The 19,217-nt window shown below is 42.5% G+C and overlaps 1 protein-coding gene across 2 annotated transcripts in view; it reads right to left on the reverse strand.

The window, feature by feature from the left end:
• Positions 1–10,992: 10,992 nt before the first annotated feature.
• Positions 10,993–19,217, reverse strand: part of LOC128738004 (nuclear receptor coactivator 6-like) — a 29,939-nt gene continuing 21,714 nt past the window's right edge. For both annotated transcript variants that reach the window (XM_053832803.1, XM_053832802.1), the window contains 6 exons: positions 18,043–18,244; positions 17,737–17,971; positions 17,582–17,671; positions 17,071–17,238; positions 14,762–14,990; positions 10,993–14,694 (listed from right to left, as the gene is read on the reverse strand). In XM_053832803.1, coding sequence (XP_053688778.1) covers positions 14,216–14,694; positions 14,762–14,990; positions 17,071–17,238; positions 17,582–17,671; positions 17,737–17,971; positions 18,043–18,244 — 1,403 coding nt within the window. In that variant the 3' untranslated portion in view covers positions 10,993–14,215. The remainder of the gene's footprint in view (positions 14,695–14,761; positions 14,991–17,070; positions 17,239–17,581; positions 17,672–17,736; positions 17,972–18,042; positions 18,245–19,217) is intronic.

Raw genomic sequence — 19,217 nt, forward strand, 5'->3', positions numbered from 1 at the left:
TTCTAACAACAACTCTTTTAAGTCCTTTCCGGAAAAAAGGTATTCTAGTATTTTCGAAAATTTTAGCACCAACCAAAAATTTATGTATCGTGCCTTTTAGAAAATCTTCAGTTAAACAAAATGAGTACGTACTGGTGCGTGTTACACGAGTGGGGTTTTGGACTCGCTTGTACCGTAAGATGGTTTCAAGCGAGCTGACAGCCTATCGAATTTGCTGTTCAACATTGTATTGAAAGGTGCTATACAAAGGGCAGGCGTGTAGAGAAGTGATCTCATATACTTCTAGGCATCGCGGATGACATCGATATCATCGGTGTTAATCATAGAGCTGCGGAAGAAGCGTACACGCACCTTAAGGAGCAAGCTGTGACGATAGGGCTTATCAAACTCTGCTAAAACGAAGTATATGGTGGCTGGTAGAGAGCGTGGTAGCCCTTCGGTTGTTGGAACTGCAGTGGTGATACTTTTGAACGAATAAATCACGAAATATACCACGTATATAGATGTTGATATGATGAAGTGACTAAAACACGGCAGGCCACGTAGTAAGGATGCCGGACAAGAGGTAAGTCGCAGAGATCATTATCAGCACTATAGCGTGCGGTTGGCCAGACTGGCCCCCGCCATGGGCGCTAGTTCTTGAGGGCGCAAAAAGGGCATGCGTTTCAGCAATAACATGTACATTAAAAAGTGGGCTGAGCGACTTTCCTGTGGGCTTTTGTGGCTGACGTTCAGCGAGAAGAGAATGTTCAAGCCGCTGTTGTTTTTTTCGGAGTTTACGGTGACCAAGGAGATACGAAGATACAGTACGAAGTATCTACCGGATGTTGCCGTCTTCATCAATAAGTATCGCGCAAAGAACGAGCAAGTCTTTTGGCCGGCTCACCATCATGATAAGAGATCACTAGAGGAGATGAACCGGCTAAAGATAAACGTTGTACCGACGATCACCAACTCTCTGAAAATTTCCCAATTGCTACCTATCGAAAATGTTTAAGCGGAGCTCAAACGGAGCATTTACGCCAATAATTTTGTGACCAAAATCGAGAAGGAGCTCACCACCAAAGCCACGAAAGAGTTAAATAATATACCGACGTCTATCTTTTGATTGGCCACCATGAAGGTTCCAGCGAACGGCCGTAAAGCCACCTGGCAGAGCGTCAAAGCATTTTTATAGAAGGTTTATTAAACGTAGGATTTATGGATAACTAGCTGACCCGACAAACTTCGTATTGCCACAAATTAACCTGTGTTGTACATAAATCATGAATCTCGGATGATCTTTGTCACAATCTCGAGTTTTGCAAGCCCCCCAGTGGGCGGCGCTTCCGACGGCGGGTCACCGGCAACACTCGCGACCGTCTCGTCCTGAATGATCTAGTGTTACTATAGATAGTTTTTGTGGTCTTGTATTGACTAATGTTTTATGGAAGAGTCTCGAATTTTTCGAGTTCGATTAGTTTTTGAGTTTCGCAAAAATTTCTGTTTTATTTGTATGAGAGTCCATATCCCCCTACCACAGGGGTGAGAGGTCTCTAACTATCGTAAAATAAATTCAAGACTCCAAAATCTCCCACATGCCAAATTTGGTTCCATTTGCTTGATTAGTTCTCAAGTTTAAAAGGAAATTTGAATTTCATTTGTATGGGAGCTCCCCCTCTTAAAGTTGGGAGGGGTCCTAATTCACCATAGAAAATATTATTGCCCTCGAAAACTTTCACATGCCAAATTTGGTTTCATTTGCTTGATTAGCTCTCGAGTTATGAGGAAATTTGTATTTCATTTGTATTGGAGCCCCCCCTCCTAAAGTGAGGAGGGGTTCCAGTTCATCATAGAAAAAATTTTTGTCTCCAAAAACACCCACGTGCCAAATTTTGTTCCATTTGCTTGATTAGTTCTCGAGTTATGAGGAAATTTGTATTTCGTTTGTATAGGAGCCCCCCCTCTTAAAGTGAGGAGGGGTTCTAATTCACCATAGAAAATATTCATGCCCTAGAAAACTTTCACATGCCAAATTTGGTTCCATTTGCTTGATTAATTCTCGAGTTATGAGGAAATTTGCATTTCATTTGTATAGGAGCCCCCCTTCCTAAAGTGGGGAGGGGTCCCAATTTATCATAGAAAAAAATTTTGTCTCCAAAAACACCCACGTGCCAAATTTTGTTCCATTTGCTTGATTAGTTCTCGAGTTATGAGGAAATTTGTATTTCGTTTGTATAGGAGCCCCCCCTCTTAAAGTGGGAAGGGGTCCTTATTCACCATAGAAAATATTCTTGCCCTCGAAAACTTTCACATGCCAAATTTTGTTCCATTTGCTTGATTAGTTCTTCAGTTATGAGGAAATTTGTATTTCATGTGTATAGGATCCCCCCTCCTAAAACGGGGAGGGGTCCCAATTCATCATAGAAAAAATTTTTGTCTCCAAAAACAACCACATGCTAAATTTGGTTCCATTTGCTTGATTAGTTCTCGAGTTATGAGGAAATTTGTATGGAAGCCCCCCCTTTTAAAGAGGAGAGGAGATGTAATTCCCCTTATAAAGAGGGGAGGGGTCTCAATTTACCATAGAATAAATTCTTGTCACCGAAAACACCCACATGCCAAATTTTGTTCTATTTGCTTGATTAGTTGTCGAGTTATGCAGAAATTTGTGTTTCATTTGTATGGGAGCCCCCCCCCCCTCTTAGTGGGGGGAGGGGTTTCTAACCATCACTAAAACCTTTCCTGGCCCCAAAAACCCTCTACATGCATATTTTCATGCCGATTGGTTCAGTAGTTTTCGATTCTATAAGGAACATACGGACAGACAGACAGACAGACAGACAGAAATCCTTCTTTATAGGTATAGATTTGTTTCATTGCAGTTTCATTGGATTTTTTTCGAGGCCCCTATTCTCAACCACAAACGAGCTCAGGGAGAAATGAGAGTGTGTATGTGTTAGCTCTCTCTCCTCTTTCTGTCAGTATTTTTTGTTTTGTTTATGCTGGCCAAGTCTTGCTTAAAATGACGTTAAAACAAGAAGCATTCCGCGAGCGCGTTGTTATCTTCTACGAACTTCTACCGAAATCTCGGGAAAAAGTTTACGGTACAACGTTTAAAAAGCGAATATGTTGCGGCTTCGGCTGTTTACCATATCCTAGGATGCCCAATAACTATTCGCAAGCAAGGTAGTGGAAGACCGGCCAAAATTATAGACGCAGAAGGACATCGTTCTCTTTCTCGTTTCTTCAACAACAAGCCCTCTGGTTTGGCTTTCAATTAAGATGCACTAGACGAATGTTTGAAGAAAATTTTGAACCCGTTTCTACAAAAATATCATACAGATGGACAATACGTATTTTGGCCGGATAGAGCTTCATCGCATTACGCCTGAAAAACTCAACGAATACCCATTCGATCCCATTTTTACCCAAGAACCACGACCCGAAAAATTTGTCTCAGTGCGCCCAATCGAAAATTTCTTCGGAATTTTGAGTTCCTTGGTGAACAAAAATAACTGGCGAGCCACGAATTGCAAACAGTTGATTGATAGAATCAAGAGATGCAATTTGTTGCACACTGTGGCACCCAAGTGGCACTTTGACGTAGGACTACGTCTTTGTTTACTATACTGGAACTGGGTAGCACTTTGTGAAAACGCAAATAAAAGTGTAACGTTTGAATGAAAGATTTCAAATGCTAATAACTACTAAACTACTGAACGAAACTGAACAATTTATATGTCGTTAGATAGATAAAATGAACAGCAATTTTCTGGGGGATAAAACAGCAATTTCAAGGAGGGCGTAAGAGGAAGGGGGGCTCCTATCCAAAAGGAACACAAATTTCCTCAAAACTCGAGAACTAATCAAGCAAATGGAACCAAATTTGGCATGTGGGGGTTTTTGGAGGCAAGAATTTATTTTAAAATAATTTGAGACCCCTCACCCCTGTGGATAACGACTCTCATGCAAATAAAACAGGAATTTTTGCGTATTTGCCATGTTTTCTGTTAAATAACAAGCGGTAATCTATGAAAGTAAACTAGTAAAACCTTCGCGGGATAAGAGACAATGAATCAACGCCGCTAACTTACGTGCCTATTGCCATTCATGTCAAAAGAGAAGGACATTCGAATGGCACGTCATATTTGTGCGAACTGGTAGAAAGGAGCAACTGCTGGGTTGAAATTCTAAGTTTATAGACAGGAGGCTCTAAGGTGAAGTTGAATGATTAAATTGAAATCTGTAGCATCTCTTCGAATGGCAAGGCAATAAACATCAGATTCGTGTTCTGTCACCGCGTTGAGAGAACAAGCAACAATTACCATCGATTTCTGCCAAATAGCCGGTAGTAAATTTCAGGCGTCCCGATTCTCGGAAATTAAGATACAACAGGAGACAGCCAACGGTCAAATTCTGCGGATGCTGTACTGCTCTCTGCTTCCGATGTAGCAATTTACGCCACGTCGACCGTAATCGGTTCGCACCCGTTGCATATTTGCTATTAAATTTTATTACTTTATGATTATTGCTCGTACAGATAAATGTCTAACCACAGAGAGCGAATCCTTTATATGGACAACCCTTCCCCCGTTATGCTACGGTATGGTACATACATCTGTGCCACCGAGATGCTAAGATTATCATGAAACGGATGTTAGATATAGGAATACTGCCCTCTTCTGCCTGGTGCTGTTATGATGAGAATGGCGACTGATGGTATTTCGCCTCATCATAATAGGTACCATATCAGTACACATTGATGATGATAAAACCATCACTGTAGTTAACAACCATTCCCAGCACATTTCGCCCGTTTTCCGTTCGTATTTTCTAAAGAGACAATAATGGTTTTAAAATGATTATTGCCCTTTTTAACTTCAACGTGAGAAGCAAACCCGAATGTCTGACTGACAGCTTATTTGCCTTTCCTATACTGCTGTTCTCAGTTGGCCTACTTTCCAAAAGTTGTTGATGTTATGATGTTTTGAATTAATGGAGAAACATGGTGTTCTGTTATTTACGTAAAAACAAATAGAAGAAGAGGAAGCTTATTAATAACGTCCAAATTTTAGCTGCTCTTATTTTTAATTCTAATGAACAATCCGCTGCCTTGCACAGATTTTTATGAAATGTTTTCGGTTATGAACCCCGGCATAGGAGGTGGTGTCGCTGAAATTGGTGCTATTACATGCAGAAGAAAACCAGTCGGTGGACTAATAGTGAAATGATTGAATTTTTTTCTCGTTTCTCAATCTGCGTTCCGTGGTGACGGCTGTTGCGTGAAATTATTGCACTGTTTTTGACAAGCTTTTCGAATGATGGAATGGGTTGACCTGGTTGGGAGTTCCGACACAGAGAATTTTTGATGAAGGGGAAGACACTGACTGTCTGGGGCCGGCGTGCTGTTGCTGACTTTTGGCCGAAGGGATAGTACGGTAGTCTAGCAGCATCAAATATGCACGATAAGATGTTTTCATGACTGGTGTATTTTCGTCAAGTTTATGCTGAAAATGTGCCATTTAAGTTGGTAATAATGTAATACTCAATCGAAGTGGTGCCTTTCACAACAACCGAACTCTTCTTATCTTATCTTCTTATTCTTGTAATCGAACTCTTCTTATCAATCAATTCCTACTTGCCAATCTTTGAGATTACGAAGATCACCACCTACTTTATAGTTATCGTCTAAAGACTCAGAGAGAGTCAGAACAGCAAAATATTTTGAACAACTCTTTCGAGTTTAGAGTCAGTCAATGTCCAACAAAACCAGCAGCGCATGTCGCCAATAGTTCGACGCATTAATCGCGTCTACTCTGAGGCACAATCACTGGATAAAATTCAGGTAGCAATCAAAAGTATGAAATCCAGCAGAGCCCCAGGTATAAACTACATTTCAGCCGAGATGCTCAAAGCCGACTCTTCTTTGTCTATCCAGATGTTGCGTCAACCATTCAGCAATATACGTCAAATTGCAACTTTTCCGGTGGATTGGACGCAGGGCGTATTGGTCAAAATCCGTAAAAAGGTAGACCTAACTTTATGCGATAGCTGGCGTGTCATCACAAGCTTGGTAGCCAGACAACGCCCGACGGCGGTACCAAGACTGATAGAGCTACGCGGATTAGCAAGGCCAGAGGTGTCTTTGCAGGCGGTTCAGGCCCTAACCCAGCGAGGTTATGGTGCCGAACAAAGGCGCATTCGACTTTGCGCGACTTCATATAGCCAATAAGATGGGAGCGGGAACTCTTATTCCTATCTCCACGCGGTGCCGGCCGGGACACAACTGGGCCTAGGGTCGACCAAATACCAGTCTTTGGTTACCCCCTCAGTTGTGTGCTAACAGGGAGAGGGGGGCACGTTGTGCTTGTGGGTGGCGTGGTGCAGTGGTGTAAAGAGGCGAACGGGGCTCAACTCCTTTAAGCCAGCTGCGGACGCCGTAGTGTCCTGTTAGAGCTCAGGACTTTAAACGAAGAAGCCGGGTCAGGAGTGCCGTGAGCACATTAGGATCGGTTCCAGGAAGATCCTAATTATGGTGTACTGGACGGGCGGGAATAAACGTTTGGATTCGGCGCTATAGGGCTGACGGCTGTGCTATTCTACTACCTTAGGTAAGGAAGGGTGGTACCTTCCCGAAACGGCGAGTAGGCTAATGGTACAGCTGCCTTCCGTCCCGTCAAAACCGTGGCTGGTCTCTAGATACGTTCAAAGCTCGTCACACGCTATGTCCGAAGGCACATATTATTTAACTTTGATGCACCTCAGATTTTTCTTCACAGGCTGTTAGTATTGATCAAAACAATGAATTTAAAAAAGGTCTTAAAATATTCTATCTTGGGTTTTTTGAAAAATTCAATTTTTAAGTTTATATAGGAGTCATTTCCTCTCAAGTGATATTACCCGTTGTAATCGACCACCTCCGATTTCAACCAAATTTGGCATAATTGCTCATTCCAACCTCACCATCAATTTCCCAAAGTTTTGTACGGATTGATCAATCCCCCTTGCAGTGACATGCAGTGTAAAATGAGTTTTTTCGTGAATCTCAGAAAAATAGAGAAGCGGTACGGCAATTATGCCAAATTTGGTTGAAATCGGAGGTGGTCGATTACAACGGGTAATATCACTTGAGAGGAAATGGACCCTATATAAACTTAAAAATTGAATTTTTCAAAAAACCCAAGATAGAATATTTTAAGACCTTTTTTAAATTCATTGTTTTGATCAATACTAACAGCCTGTGAAGAAAAATCTGAGGTGCATCAAAGTTAAATAATATGTGCCTTCGGACATAGCGTGCGTCACTCACGTCAAAGTGTGGTGGAGTAGGCTCAGATGATACATTCCTGAATAACGCTGATCGGATGCTGACATCCCTGCCCCTATGACGGGTAGGGTGGAGTGTCCCTAGCCATGGCCTCACTGCTTGCATAGATCACCATGGGATCGTTAAGGCGACTACACAATACGAGTGGAGATAGCGGCCTTGAGTTGGGACCTATAAGCATGGATAAATTCCTAACAATGAAGACGACGGAAGAAACGAATGCGGGTGCTACAGGAGGCAAAGAGGATATCTTTGCCAAAAGTAATAAGCTGGCGAGATCGCCACCGGCAAAGACAGGTAGCCCCCCGTTACCGAGGGCGCGACCCAAGAAGGAAAGCCCGCAGAAATCGGGGGCACAGCCCAAACAGGAAAGCCCCCCGAAAACGGGGGCGATACCGAGAAGAAAGTTGACTCCACCAAAGTCTAACTAGGAAAATGTCAACGGAGGACGTGGTGCATCCTCTTCAGGCGGGAGTTGAGCTTCCTCCAGTCATCAGTAGCAAGCTGGAGGAAGCCAAAAGGTTGGTGAACGAGTTGTACTCGTTCATCAACTCGCGATCCAATGTCCACCTCGACATTAAAAAGCTGGCGGTGAACCATGAACCATGAGGCATGAGCTTCTGCACCGTTGCGAGATCGCCGAAGCTCTGGTCATAGCCGCTCAGGCTGTGGCCATGCCTGGTCATGTGCGTACGCCGCTTGCCAAGCGCAAGGCGGCTACGCCCGACCATGGACCAACGCTGGTGGCCAAGAGGCAGCGGACCTTGGATTGCGCCTCTACCAGCGAACGCGCGGAGGCGGTCCCGGACGGTGCTGCCGGGACCGGGGAAGACGACTGGCGGGTGGCTAGGCATAAACCGCCTAAACCGCCTAGGCCGAAACCGTGCGAGGCTGCGGCTGCAAAGCCAAAGCCAAGGCGTGTCCATAAGGGCGACGCCTTAGTAATGAAGCTGACAGGTAATCTGTCGTACGCTGACCTACTGCGTAAGGTTCGGGTGAACCCCAAGTTGCAGGACCTTGGGGCCAACGTAGTGAAGACCCGCCGAACCCAAGCCGGGGATATGCTCTTCGAGCTCAAAAAGGACCCAACGGTCCAGAGCTCGAATTACAGGCAACTGGTTGAGCAGTCCCTGGGCGAAGCGGGCCAGGTCAAGGCGCTGTCGCAGCGTGTTCTTGTCGAGTGTAAAAACCTCGACGAGATTACGACGGCAGTTGACCTGAAGGATGCTCTGCGGGATCAGCTTAAGGTTGATGTGGCACCCGCAGACATCCGGTTGCGGAAGGCATATGGAGATATGCAAACTGCAACCTTAAACGTGCCAGAGGCAATCGCCAACAAAATGTTGGCTTTTGAAAAAATTAAGGTGGGCTGGTCAGTCTGTACACTTGCGTCCAAACGGCGTATCGAACGCTGTTTCAGGTGTATGGGCTTTGGCCATCGGGCGGGCAAGTATAAGGCCCCCGATCGGTCTAAGCTGTGCAGGCGGTGCGGCGAAGATGGGCACTTCGCCAGGGGATGTAGCAATCCCCCTAGGTGCTTGTTCTGCACAGCCGAAGCGGGAAATAAGCATGCCACAGGTGGTCCACTGTGTGCGGCTTATAGGAGGGCTTTGCAACGATATTGATGCAGGTTATACAGATTAACCTGAACCACTGTGACACGGTACAGGAGTTGCTTTGGCAAACGGCAGCCGAAACGGGGTGCGATATTGCCATTATCGCGGATCCCTACTGGGTCCCCCGGGGCGGCGCTAAATGGGTAATCGACATGGGTCGGATGGCAGCGATCGCCGTGATGGGTAGATACCCGATCCAGGAGGTGGTGTAGTCCGACCAAGAAGGGTTCGTGATTGCTGTGGTCGATGGTGTCTGCATCTGTAGCAGCTACGCTCCACCCAGGTGGTCGCCGGAGCAGTTTGACCGGATGCTAGACGTACTCACCGACTAACTCACGGGCTGCAAGCTCGTTGTCAATGGAGGAGACTTCAATGCTTGGGTTGTCGAATGGTGTAGCAGATGCACTACTCCTAGGGGACAAAGCTTACAAGAAGCTCTGTCCAAGCTGGACGTAAGTCTGGTAAACGTGGGATCCAACAGTACCTTTTGTAGGGGGGTACAACCTTCTGCAGCCCAACGTTACTAGCCAAAATGGGTTGGAGGGTCTCGGATGAGTACACGCATAGCGACCACCAAGCTATACGGTATACGATTGAACGATGGATGCCACGGTCACGCGGGTAGCTCCGCTCCAGATGCCACAGAGCGAGAAGACTAGCGCAGAGGGCCCGGACCGATGCAGATGCTGAAGCTCGGGGTGTCGAACTTAGAGCGGCCAGGCTGGCGCTTAACAAGGAGGTTAGGTGTAGCAAGAAATCCTGTTTTCAGGAACTATGCCGCGATGCGGATTCGAACCCCTGGGGTGGTACATACCAGGTGGTGATGAAAAAGATGACGGGTGCATCCGCTCCGCAGGAAACCTGCCCCCAAAAGCTGAAAGTCATCGTGGAAGAGCTCTTTCCGCAACACGATCCAGTTTGGTGGCCTCCGACCCCGTACGGTCAATCAATTCCGGTCACGAATGAGGAACTCGTCGTAATTGCCAGGGGTTTAAAAACGAAAAAAGCGCCCGGTCCTGACGGGATTCCGAACGAGGCACTCAAAGTGGCGATTCAAGCATATCCCGATATGGTTAGAAAGGCGCTCCAGAACTGCCTAGAGGTATGCGAATTTCCCGATAAATGGAATGTTCAAAGATTGCTGCTGCTGCCAGTAGCGTGGTCTTAGTAAGGCAACCTACCCGAACAATAATTACAACACGGATCGTAATATTCGGCATTGACATAAGCGACGAAACAAGGAATGGAAACTCGGTACTTGGAACTGAAGATCGAGGAAGGCGACCAGGTCCAGCATCGTAGCTCTGCAGGAAATGTGACGCAAGAAAGAGAAGATTTAAAAAAACCCGCGGAGAAAAGGCCTAGTTTTACCAGAGCGGCGCCAACGTTGTATAAACTTCGCAGCTTTCCGAGGCCTAGTGATCGAAAATACCTTTTTCCCACGCAAAGATATCCATGAGATCACCTGACCAACGTAAATTGACCACATTCTCATATATGATCGTTCCTTTAACACGAACGTCCTCCTCGGTTGAACATTAGGCAACTGGATAACCCACAATCATCTAACATCAAATGAAATCATTATTACCTACCTTGGTTTCAATGTTACTTGAAGTTTTTCAATTTTCAATGAAATCTCCTGTGCTCTTAACTGATCAACTTGGAAATTTCTTTGGCATAGCTTGAAATTCTTTCACTAGTCACTTTGCTAATTTTTCGACCGAGCATCCTATTGCAGAATTAATTTCCCTCATTTCGTTGCCAGGTTTGTGGATTTCCGCAAAGATCACAATCTAGGATCGAGTTTCACCGTTTGTTTGTGTTTCTTTTTATAGTTACTACTAAGGATATGTGATAACAATAGGAGCACGCTATTTCCTTATATTAAATAGTCTAATATTTATTCCTTGTTTTAGCCTGTGACACACATGCACACCGCGACAATTTCGTTCCTACATGTATGCGCAACACTCAACTTGCTTGGTTGGTTTTAGTATCAGCCGGATTAGTTCAAACCAGATTTTTTTTTATTACGCAGCGCCTAGTCTTGTTTAAATTTTCATGTTTATTTTTTTCATACGCAGCGCCTAGTCTTGTTTAAATTTTGTTTCCATATGTTACATAATTTTAATGACAATCGTGTGTCAGTTTCTTTGTTTTTTACTCTAAATGTGTTTCATATAACTTTCCACGAAAAAAAAAACACAGTTCGAATTGTCTTTTAGTAATTAAAAAGAGAAGGAATTTCTATCATGGAACATAAGAGCAATGCCTCATCAGGGAAATGAGCAATGGTTGAGGATAGTTTTCAGTGCTTTTCTTTTTGTTTTTATACCAATTCAGTAAATAATATTACAATTCGCAAACCGAACTAAACATATAAGGTAAATAATTCATAAGCTTTTTTTAATCATACGTTTCCATCTATATCGGAATAGTTCGCTGTTTAATATAATGATGTTATGGGGGTACGTTATATTTTATGTGGTTCAAATATGACTGCCGTTAGCTTACTGCTGCATCCACCCAAGGTTTAAATATTTTTATTAGTAAGTGCACTTATCTACTGAACTCGTACGAACTCGAATCGATTGTAACGTTTTTTGTTTGTTTTACTTCAAACCGATTCATGACACACCAACAGTCGCTACATCCTAGGGTACGTAAAACTACCGCCGCCGTTGCAGCACACTATCGGCTAGTAGAAAAAAAAGAACTTACGTTCTAAAAAAAAACTTGCTGTTTTCAGTAATGTTTTGTTACCCTCATATCTACTTCAACCATTTTATTACTGCGTGCGTGTTGGGCATTCGATTTTCTCACTTCCCCAAGAAATTAAACGTAATTTGGCTAGTATACTGCGTTACAGATAGTGTTAGCTGTTTTGATCCTATTGTTTTTACTTTTGTTCCTCTAATTCTATCGTTTTTTTTACTGTGTGTTTGCTGCGAATGTTTGACATATGCATATTGTTAAATCTTGTTTGACTTCCTTACCTTTCTAGCGCTAGAATGATTAGATTATAGTATATTAGTTAAAAGTAGCGATTTTGTTGAACTTTACGTTCGGATTAATGTTATACACAGCCCTAACGGATCAGAAAACGGCTTCTCTCTCTCTCTTTCTTTCTTTCTTCGCACAAAAGATGACAACGGAAAGCGCAGTTCACTCTACTCTACTACTCTAGTCTACTCAGCCGACACCTTTCTATCGTTAATCTCTACAGTGTTCAGTCCTACCTTTATACCTGCAAATCTACATTCGGATTTTTAAGTCTACCGCATATTTTTTGCGCTTTTTCGTCATACACATTTCTACCTCTAACAGTGACTACGAACATTCTATAGACGTGCCAACCCAGTAAATGTTTCGGACCCATTTGGATGATGCATTCGGCTCGAAAATTCCCATCTATAAAAGAAAGTAAAGTCGAACTGCCACAGTTTGGTTTGTGTGCAAGATGCAACATGTAAAAACAATCAGTTTAGATGCCGATTAAACAATGATTATTCGTACGTTTTTATTCCAACAAATGAAAAGCGTCTCGACTACGATTACGTTTCAAAATAGTTAAAACGTGCCGTGCGAGTAGTTGTTTTTTTTTAAATTTCTATGTCGTAAACTAGAATAAGAAAATTCATACATTTTATAACGGATACACATAAAATACGGAACATTCTACATTAAACTGCTGATAGCGGCTCACTACTCGAACACGTCGGACACGTGCGCGTAGTGGCTTCGCTTCAAGAATTCCGCGCTGGTTAATTCAAGTCTCATTTTCGTCGGATGCGCACGATCGCTTGATCTATTCGCTAGAATCGTTAAACATTCGGAACAATGGATCGATCGATCGGATCGGATTCTACTTTCTATAGGAAAAACTACATCTCGCAGTGCAGTGCAGTATGTCACAAAATGTTTGCTGTACAGTACAGTTTAGTTAAGGTTCCAGGTGATTCACTGACTAAAATGTTAATGGAAGTAAATAAGAATTATGCCATACAACACAACAAGGTTGGGTAGTTTCCTTGCAAATTGCCAATTGTATGGTTAATAAAATACGACAGATATCAATTTTTAGCGATAGTATTCTACATTGATATAGGATTTAAAGGAAAAGGAGGAAACCACCAGGAAAGGGGATTTTCTACAGTTTGGCTAGATGCCATCATCATCACCAAACGAAACTATGTTTTACAACTATCATCGTGCACACATTTTTTTTTTTGTATTTCGCAATGCCTCACTTTTGTAACAGACCACAGGCAACACCAACTATACAGGTAGTAGTATGCCGTTCTATTCTGTGTATTAGAGTAATAATTTATTGCCGTAAATGTTCCTAACATCAAAGGTGATTAGAGATACAACTAAGATATAGTAAGGAAAGAAAATAATTGTAGTAACATAAGTTGCGATTCGTTTCCGGTGACTACCAACGCCATAAGCATATGATGATACACACACAGCTCTTACCATACACTTATGGCGCTGGGTAACATCTGGTAGTTTTTTCGGATCGCATGATTATTTGAATGCTATAAGATAGATATTATTCTGATCAAAAAACTATAAGTTAGACGTAATGCTTATAAAAACTCATGTAATAAGAAAAAACTGTGAACATATTTCCCGCTTTCAAAGGTTAGCAAAATAGGTATGGTTGCATAAAAGATGTATGTTTAATGTGATTATACAAAAACAAATAGTTCAGTATGTATCGTATCACTACAGCAGGAATCCTGTTTTACCCAGAGGAACTTAAACGATACAATAAGTTTGTCAAAGTAAACAAAGCCCCCTTTTCAAATGAGTAGCCAAATAAAAAGTTAATTACATGATCTACGCAAAAATACGATAATGAATTTTTTCTTGGTTTCAGGTTTCCCTAATCATGTCTCTCTAGAAAAGCTACCTCTAAACTAGTTTTTTTTCGGTTGATTTTACGTTTTTTTTTTTCGTTGATCCTCGGCGATTTGATCGCCCTTTTTCGCAACGTAGTTTTTCCTCTCTTCGCATCTACCAGTTGTTGTAGCATACAAAAAATTCTCTAAAACAAGCTGGGTCCCAATGATCGAAAATTCGTGCTGCTCGGAATAACACACCGTCCGCGATCGGATAACTTACTTAGTATATAGGGACACACGCAGACACACACACACAAATATCCTAGCTCACCCCTACGACAAACACTTACAAAACTAGATAAAAACGTCTTTTTTCGTTCGCTTTGCACTTGCAAATGTTCACTGTTCCTATTGGTGGCTTTCTTCCACGACTTCGTTTACTTCGAACCACTGCCACCACCGTAACCACTATTTGCACTGTAACTGTTTGCAGTGGAACTGAAGTTATTATTATTTACACTGTTACTGCTACTGTTATTGTTATTGTTGTTGTTGCTGCTGCTACTGGAACTGTTACTAGCGTTACTACCGTAACTTCCGGGTGCTCCCATGCCGGAACTATTGCTGCTGGAAGCAGCACTACTGTTTCCGCTGCTACCACCATAAGAATGGGTATCGAGCCGCCTATAGTAGAGCAGATACGGCACCCGAGGTGCCTTTGGATGCAGAACATTGAACTCCGGTACCGCCTTGACCGTACTATCATCGTAACGAATCCAGCTGCCGTAACCGGCGTGGAATACATCCGTAATGTAGTGACCCTTGGAGGCCTCCTTACCGTCGTGGTAAACCACGGCGAACAGCTTGTACTGTTTCTGTTTGGCCGTGTAGGTTTTACCCTTCGAAGACATTAGTTCTGTAAAATTCAAAAACAAAACATTTGTCAGTTCGAAAATTGGCTAGCAGGAAAAATAAAAACTCACTTGAATCGATCTTCAACTCGATCGGGAATTCCAACGTTTTCAGGATCTTGGTGCAACCGTCCATCTTGTAGTCGAAGCACTTCAGATGCAGGATCATCACGATCGGTAGCTCTTCCAGGGTAACCTGCTGCCAGGCAGCGATTTCCTGCTTGGTCTTGGAGCAGGTGACACCCTCCAGTTGATCCTTGCCAACCAGCAAATCTAGCGCGTCCTTCACCGAAGCGGCTTTCTGCAGGATAAAAAAAAAAACAAAATTAAATTAAATTAGATAATAGATAGATAATCATGTTACCAGTCCACGGCAGTGAACACAAACCGGAGAACAGTTCGATACCTATCTTTAGCATAGGGGATTTTTCAAAATTATCTTACAGGTTTGAACAGAAGTTTCAAAATTTCATAGAATTTCGCATTCGAGCATAGTTTAAGGACTTATTAAGGAAAGTAATGTTTAAGGGTATGAAATGGGGAAGGCAACTAAAAAAAAGCGCCCAACATAGCTCTAACTATCCCAAGCCCCTACCTAGCGCCTCCACACAACCATACCTGGAAATACTTCAATTTGTATAATTGAGTAGCGAAGCTAGGAGGTGCGGAGTCGTGCGGTTTTCAGTTCCTGCCCTTACAAATGTGATTTTAGGCAACAATTAAATCACACGACTTTATTTTCAAGTATTATATGATTTAAACTAATATTTTTGGCAAACTAATTTATTTTCAGAGAGCGAAACAAGGCGCTATGTCCTTGGTCAATTGCAGCCTGGCTTCTGGTCTAAATACTAGGTCCGGAGTATCACTTAACCTTTATTATTCGTAAAGATACTCCCAACTGTGAATAAATTATTATCTATGTATATGGGAAGCGTTTGGTACGGGAGGTCCACGCTTTCTTCCTTCCCCTTGATTTCATGGAGTTCAATGGAATTAGATATTTTTTCTGGTTCCACTTGATTCTTTGGAATTCTCTCTGCGGTACATGCTAAGCAGTTGGCCTGGCCATTGACAAGAAAAATGATTGATTCAAGTAATCGTCATTTTCCAGGATGCCTTCAAGAATTGGCTGCGTTGGTGTCAGATTATATTAAATTATGAATGAAAATTATGTTAAAAAAAATTCGAGGGCTCCTATTTTCCCAGAAAATTCCAGAAGGAATTTTCTGGTTTTCTCTGGCATCGCTTATCCACAAGTTCATAACTGTTGAATTGAGCGCCATAGAATAAAATTATTTTATGAACATGTTAAAAAAAAATTACCAATCTGGGAATAATATCAGTTGGAAAGTTGTCGGTGATATCGGCGATGGAGTTCTGAATTGCTGCTGAGTGCAAAACGACGTATCAGTGGCAGCGGTTTACGGATACCTGCAGTCTGTGCGTTATCTTCGCCAATATGCACCGCGTCTCGTAGGCGTGCAGTGCAATAGAAAGGATTTCACGTTTGAATTGAAAATTCGTGTTTTGTTAAGTCAAGCGAAATAAGCCATCCACCGCGTATCCACCATTAATTTTCCAACACAAACAACCACAAATGAACCAATAGGAAGACATATCTTGAACCAACAGTGGTTATCAACTTACCAGGGCTCGACCCATGGAAAAAGTTTCATCTTTCAACCCACTGGCATTTAGGCAGTCGCATGATAGGGCTACAAAGTGAATTGTGCGGTAGGATCATTAGTATCAAAATAAGCGGAAAAGACTGTAGAATCAGAATCGGAAATAAAAAAATATATTTTTTTCAAAAATTTAATTTTATCCCCTTAAGAAACAACAGCATTATAATAAAATTAATAATGCTCTTCGAAAGAAATTTCAATGACTAAATTACGTCCGGTAGCAATAAGCACCAACGAAATGTAAACAGATTCGTTTAAAAAAAATTATCAAAATAAACATAATCTGACGCATCATGTTACTAAACTTTAATTAATTAGATTAGAATTCTTACTTAAATAGAATTCTAATCTAAAGCTAAATATGCTAACAATTTCTGATTTTCTATGTTTTTCAAGATAATCGTCACCCTATTATTGTATCAAACTTGAAGCGAAGTGAACAGTTCGATACCTATTTCGATAGTCCTATTAATAGAATACACTCTGAGATGAGAAAAATTACAATTAAACCGCTAAAGCATATCTCTCTCAATCAATCATTAAATTGATTGCATAGTTTTAGTGCTAACACTTATCTTCTTATTTGAAAATGAACAGCGGCTTGAAATAATCAAGTCCTATAACAATCCAAGCTACTCTTTCGTTTCCCTCACATGCCGCTCTACTTTATCGACTTCAATCGAAATAACTTACCTCAATGTCGAGCTGCAGTGTAAAGAACGGTTGAATGTTGTCGGTTGCGTGATCGCCTTCGCGTTGCACACGTGATCGCAGCTTGCCTCCGAAGATGTCGCTGATCGGTGAGCGCCCGAAATCGGTCGTTCTAGTAATGGTGCCCTTGTTCCGGTTGCCACGGATGACCTGAAAAAAATATCATCACGTTAAAACTTAGGCCCTATTTATTGAATCGTCAGATTGATAGATAATAAATAAAAAATATCTATTTCTCGCCAATCTTAGATGACAAGGAATCATGAGTTCCTACAGACTGCCATCTTACACACAGGCGAGCTTGGTTTTTAATTTCCCCATCATATGCCACAGATTGTGAGATTGAAAACTCAGGCTCTGCCGGCTTAAGGATGATGGGGTGGGTGGTGGTGGTGGTGCGGGTTGGAACCCCCACCAATGCGATCAGTACGATACTGCTCGACTGCTCGACACTGTCGTCACGTTGCTCCGACAAACAACTTACAAAACTCACCTTCCAATCATCCTGGTCGTCCCCGTGCACCTCTCCGTTAGAGGGTTCCTCACCATTGACTTCGGACTCATTTTTGCTCAACTTCATCAGCTGTAAAATAAATCAGTTTTAGATTAAAACATGTCTATGTTTTAGCGTTGATTTTTTTCTCTTACTTCAAGCATCTCATCGTTGAGCCGATTTAGCACGCAGCCAAGAAACTCTTCGGCATCCTCCTGTCGGCCCTCCACCTGGAAAATATCCGACCGTAGCAGGTTCAGAATCTTGTGAATCACTACTGGTTCGATAGGGGAATCGTAATGAATTTCCGGTGTTTCCTCTTTTTTGGATTTATCACGTTGAACCTTCGAACGCAGTTGAAGTGTAGAAAATTCCGACACCAACGAGGTCCTAGAAGAAAAGTTGCGCAAAGCAAATGTTGTAAAAAGGTTTTGCTTCTCCGCTTTTAAAGGTGCTCTTACATTGCATCGGTGAATGGCTTCGGGTGTTTGCTGTTTCGAGCTGCTGGCAACGAACGAATTGCGCGCATCAGATGATAGAACGGTGGGCAAGCGACCAGAGCCTGCAGGATGGCATTGATGTAACAGTAATTCGATCGGTTAATCAAGCCTCGGGGCTGGATGCTGATGCTATTGTTTTCGATTTGGTAAGCGCTAAGGAATTCTGCATGGACAAATAAAATACCAAATTAGTTCTGTGGAATTTTCTTTGGATGAGACGACGAAAATGCTGAAAAACATTTTTTCAAAAATGTCTGTTTCAATTCTAGTGCCAACCGGATTGAATAAGACCAGATTGGCAAACTCTCTATGAAACGAGGATCCCAAACCGCGTGTCCGCTGGCATTGTTCGGGCGTCAATCAGAACGATTGACAGGGGAGGTGAACGGCCGGCAGACAAGGCCCGCGGGGAACCGCTTTTATTCTACCACATGTGTAACGCATATTGCTCTATGAAGGTAATGAGAGCAGTTTGCTGACTTCATGTGACATTACTACTACTACAAGTAGTAGGGGAAAAACTAAAGAGAATGCGATGAGGATCGAACTCACGCCTCCGGGCTCCGGATGACGTGACGTAGCACGTTATCCTAAAAGAACTGGTCCATGAATGGTTAGGGTGGCGGGAAGATTTAATGTAGGGGAAACCAGCGTTTTTGAAGCTAATTGCCTCGATTCTACATTCCGAGCAGAAACGTCCTGATCGACATGTGTTATAGCATACGTTGTATTCCGATCGAAGCGCAATTTCTGATCGGATCCGGCTTCGATCGGTATGTAGAATAGAGGCGAATCTGTAAATAAATTAATAATGCAATACAAATGTTGTGCGTCGCATCATAGAGGCTTTCAACTTATTAGTTGATTGTCGACATTGAAAACAATATTACACTCTAGGAAGCCGTTGGCAACCGGAAACATTTGTTTATATACAAAATTACACTGCACACAAAGCTGATTACGTTGCAAAAGATAACGAATTGGATGGAGAACTGAGAGTAAATTTTGACTTTTGTATCATTCCCTTCCAGGTGCCTAGCAAATAAAGCTTCAGATATAGTTCAGTAAAAAAATCAAGACTAATCCATCAGGATTAAACCGCCACATTCCATTCGATGGTCTGAAACGTGAGCCGC

This window comes from Sabethes cyaneus, chromosome 2, assembly GCF_943734655.1.
Source record: "Sabethes cyaneus chromosome 2, idSabCyanKW18_F2, whole genome shotgun sequence".
Taxonomy (NCBI): domain Eukaryota; kingdom Metazoa; phylum Arthropoda; class Insecta; order Diptera; family Culicidae; genus Sabethes; species Sabethes cyaneus.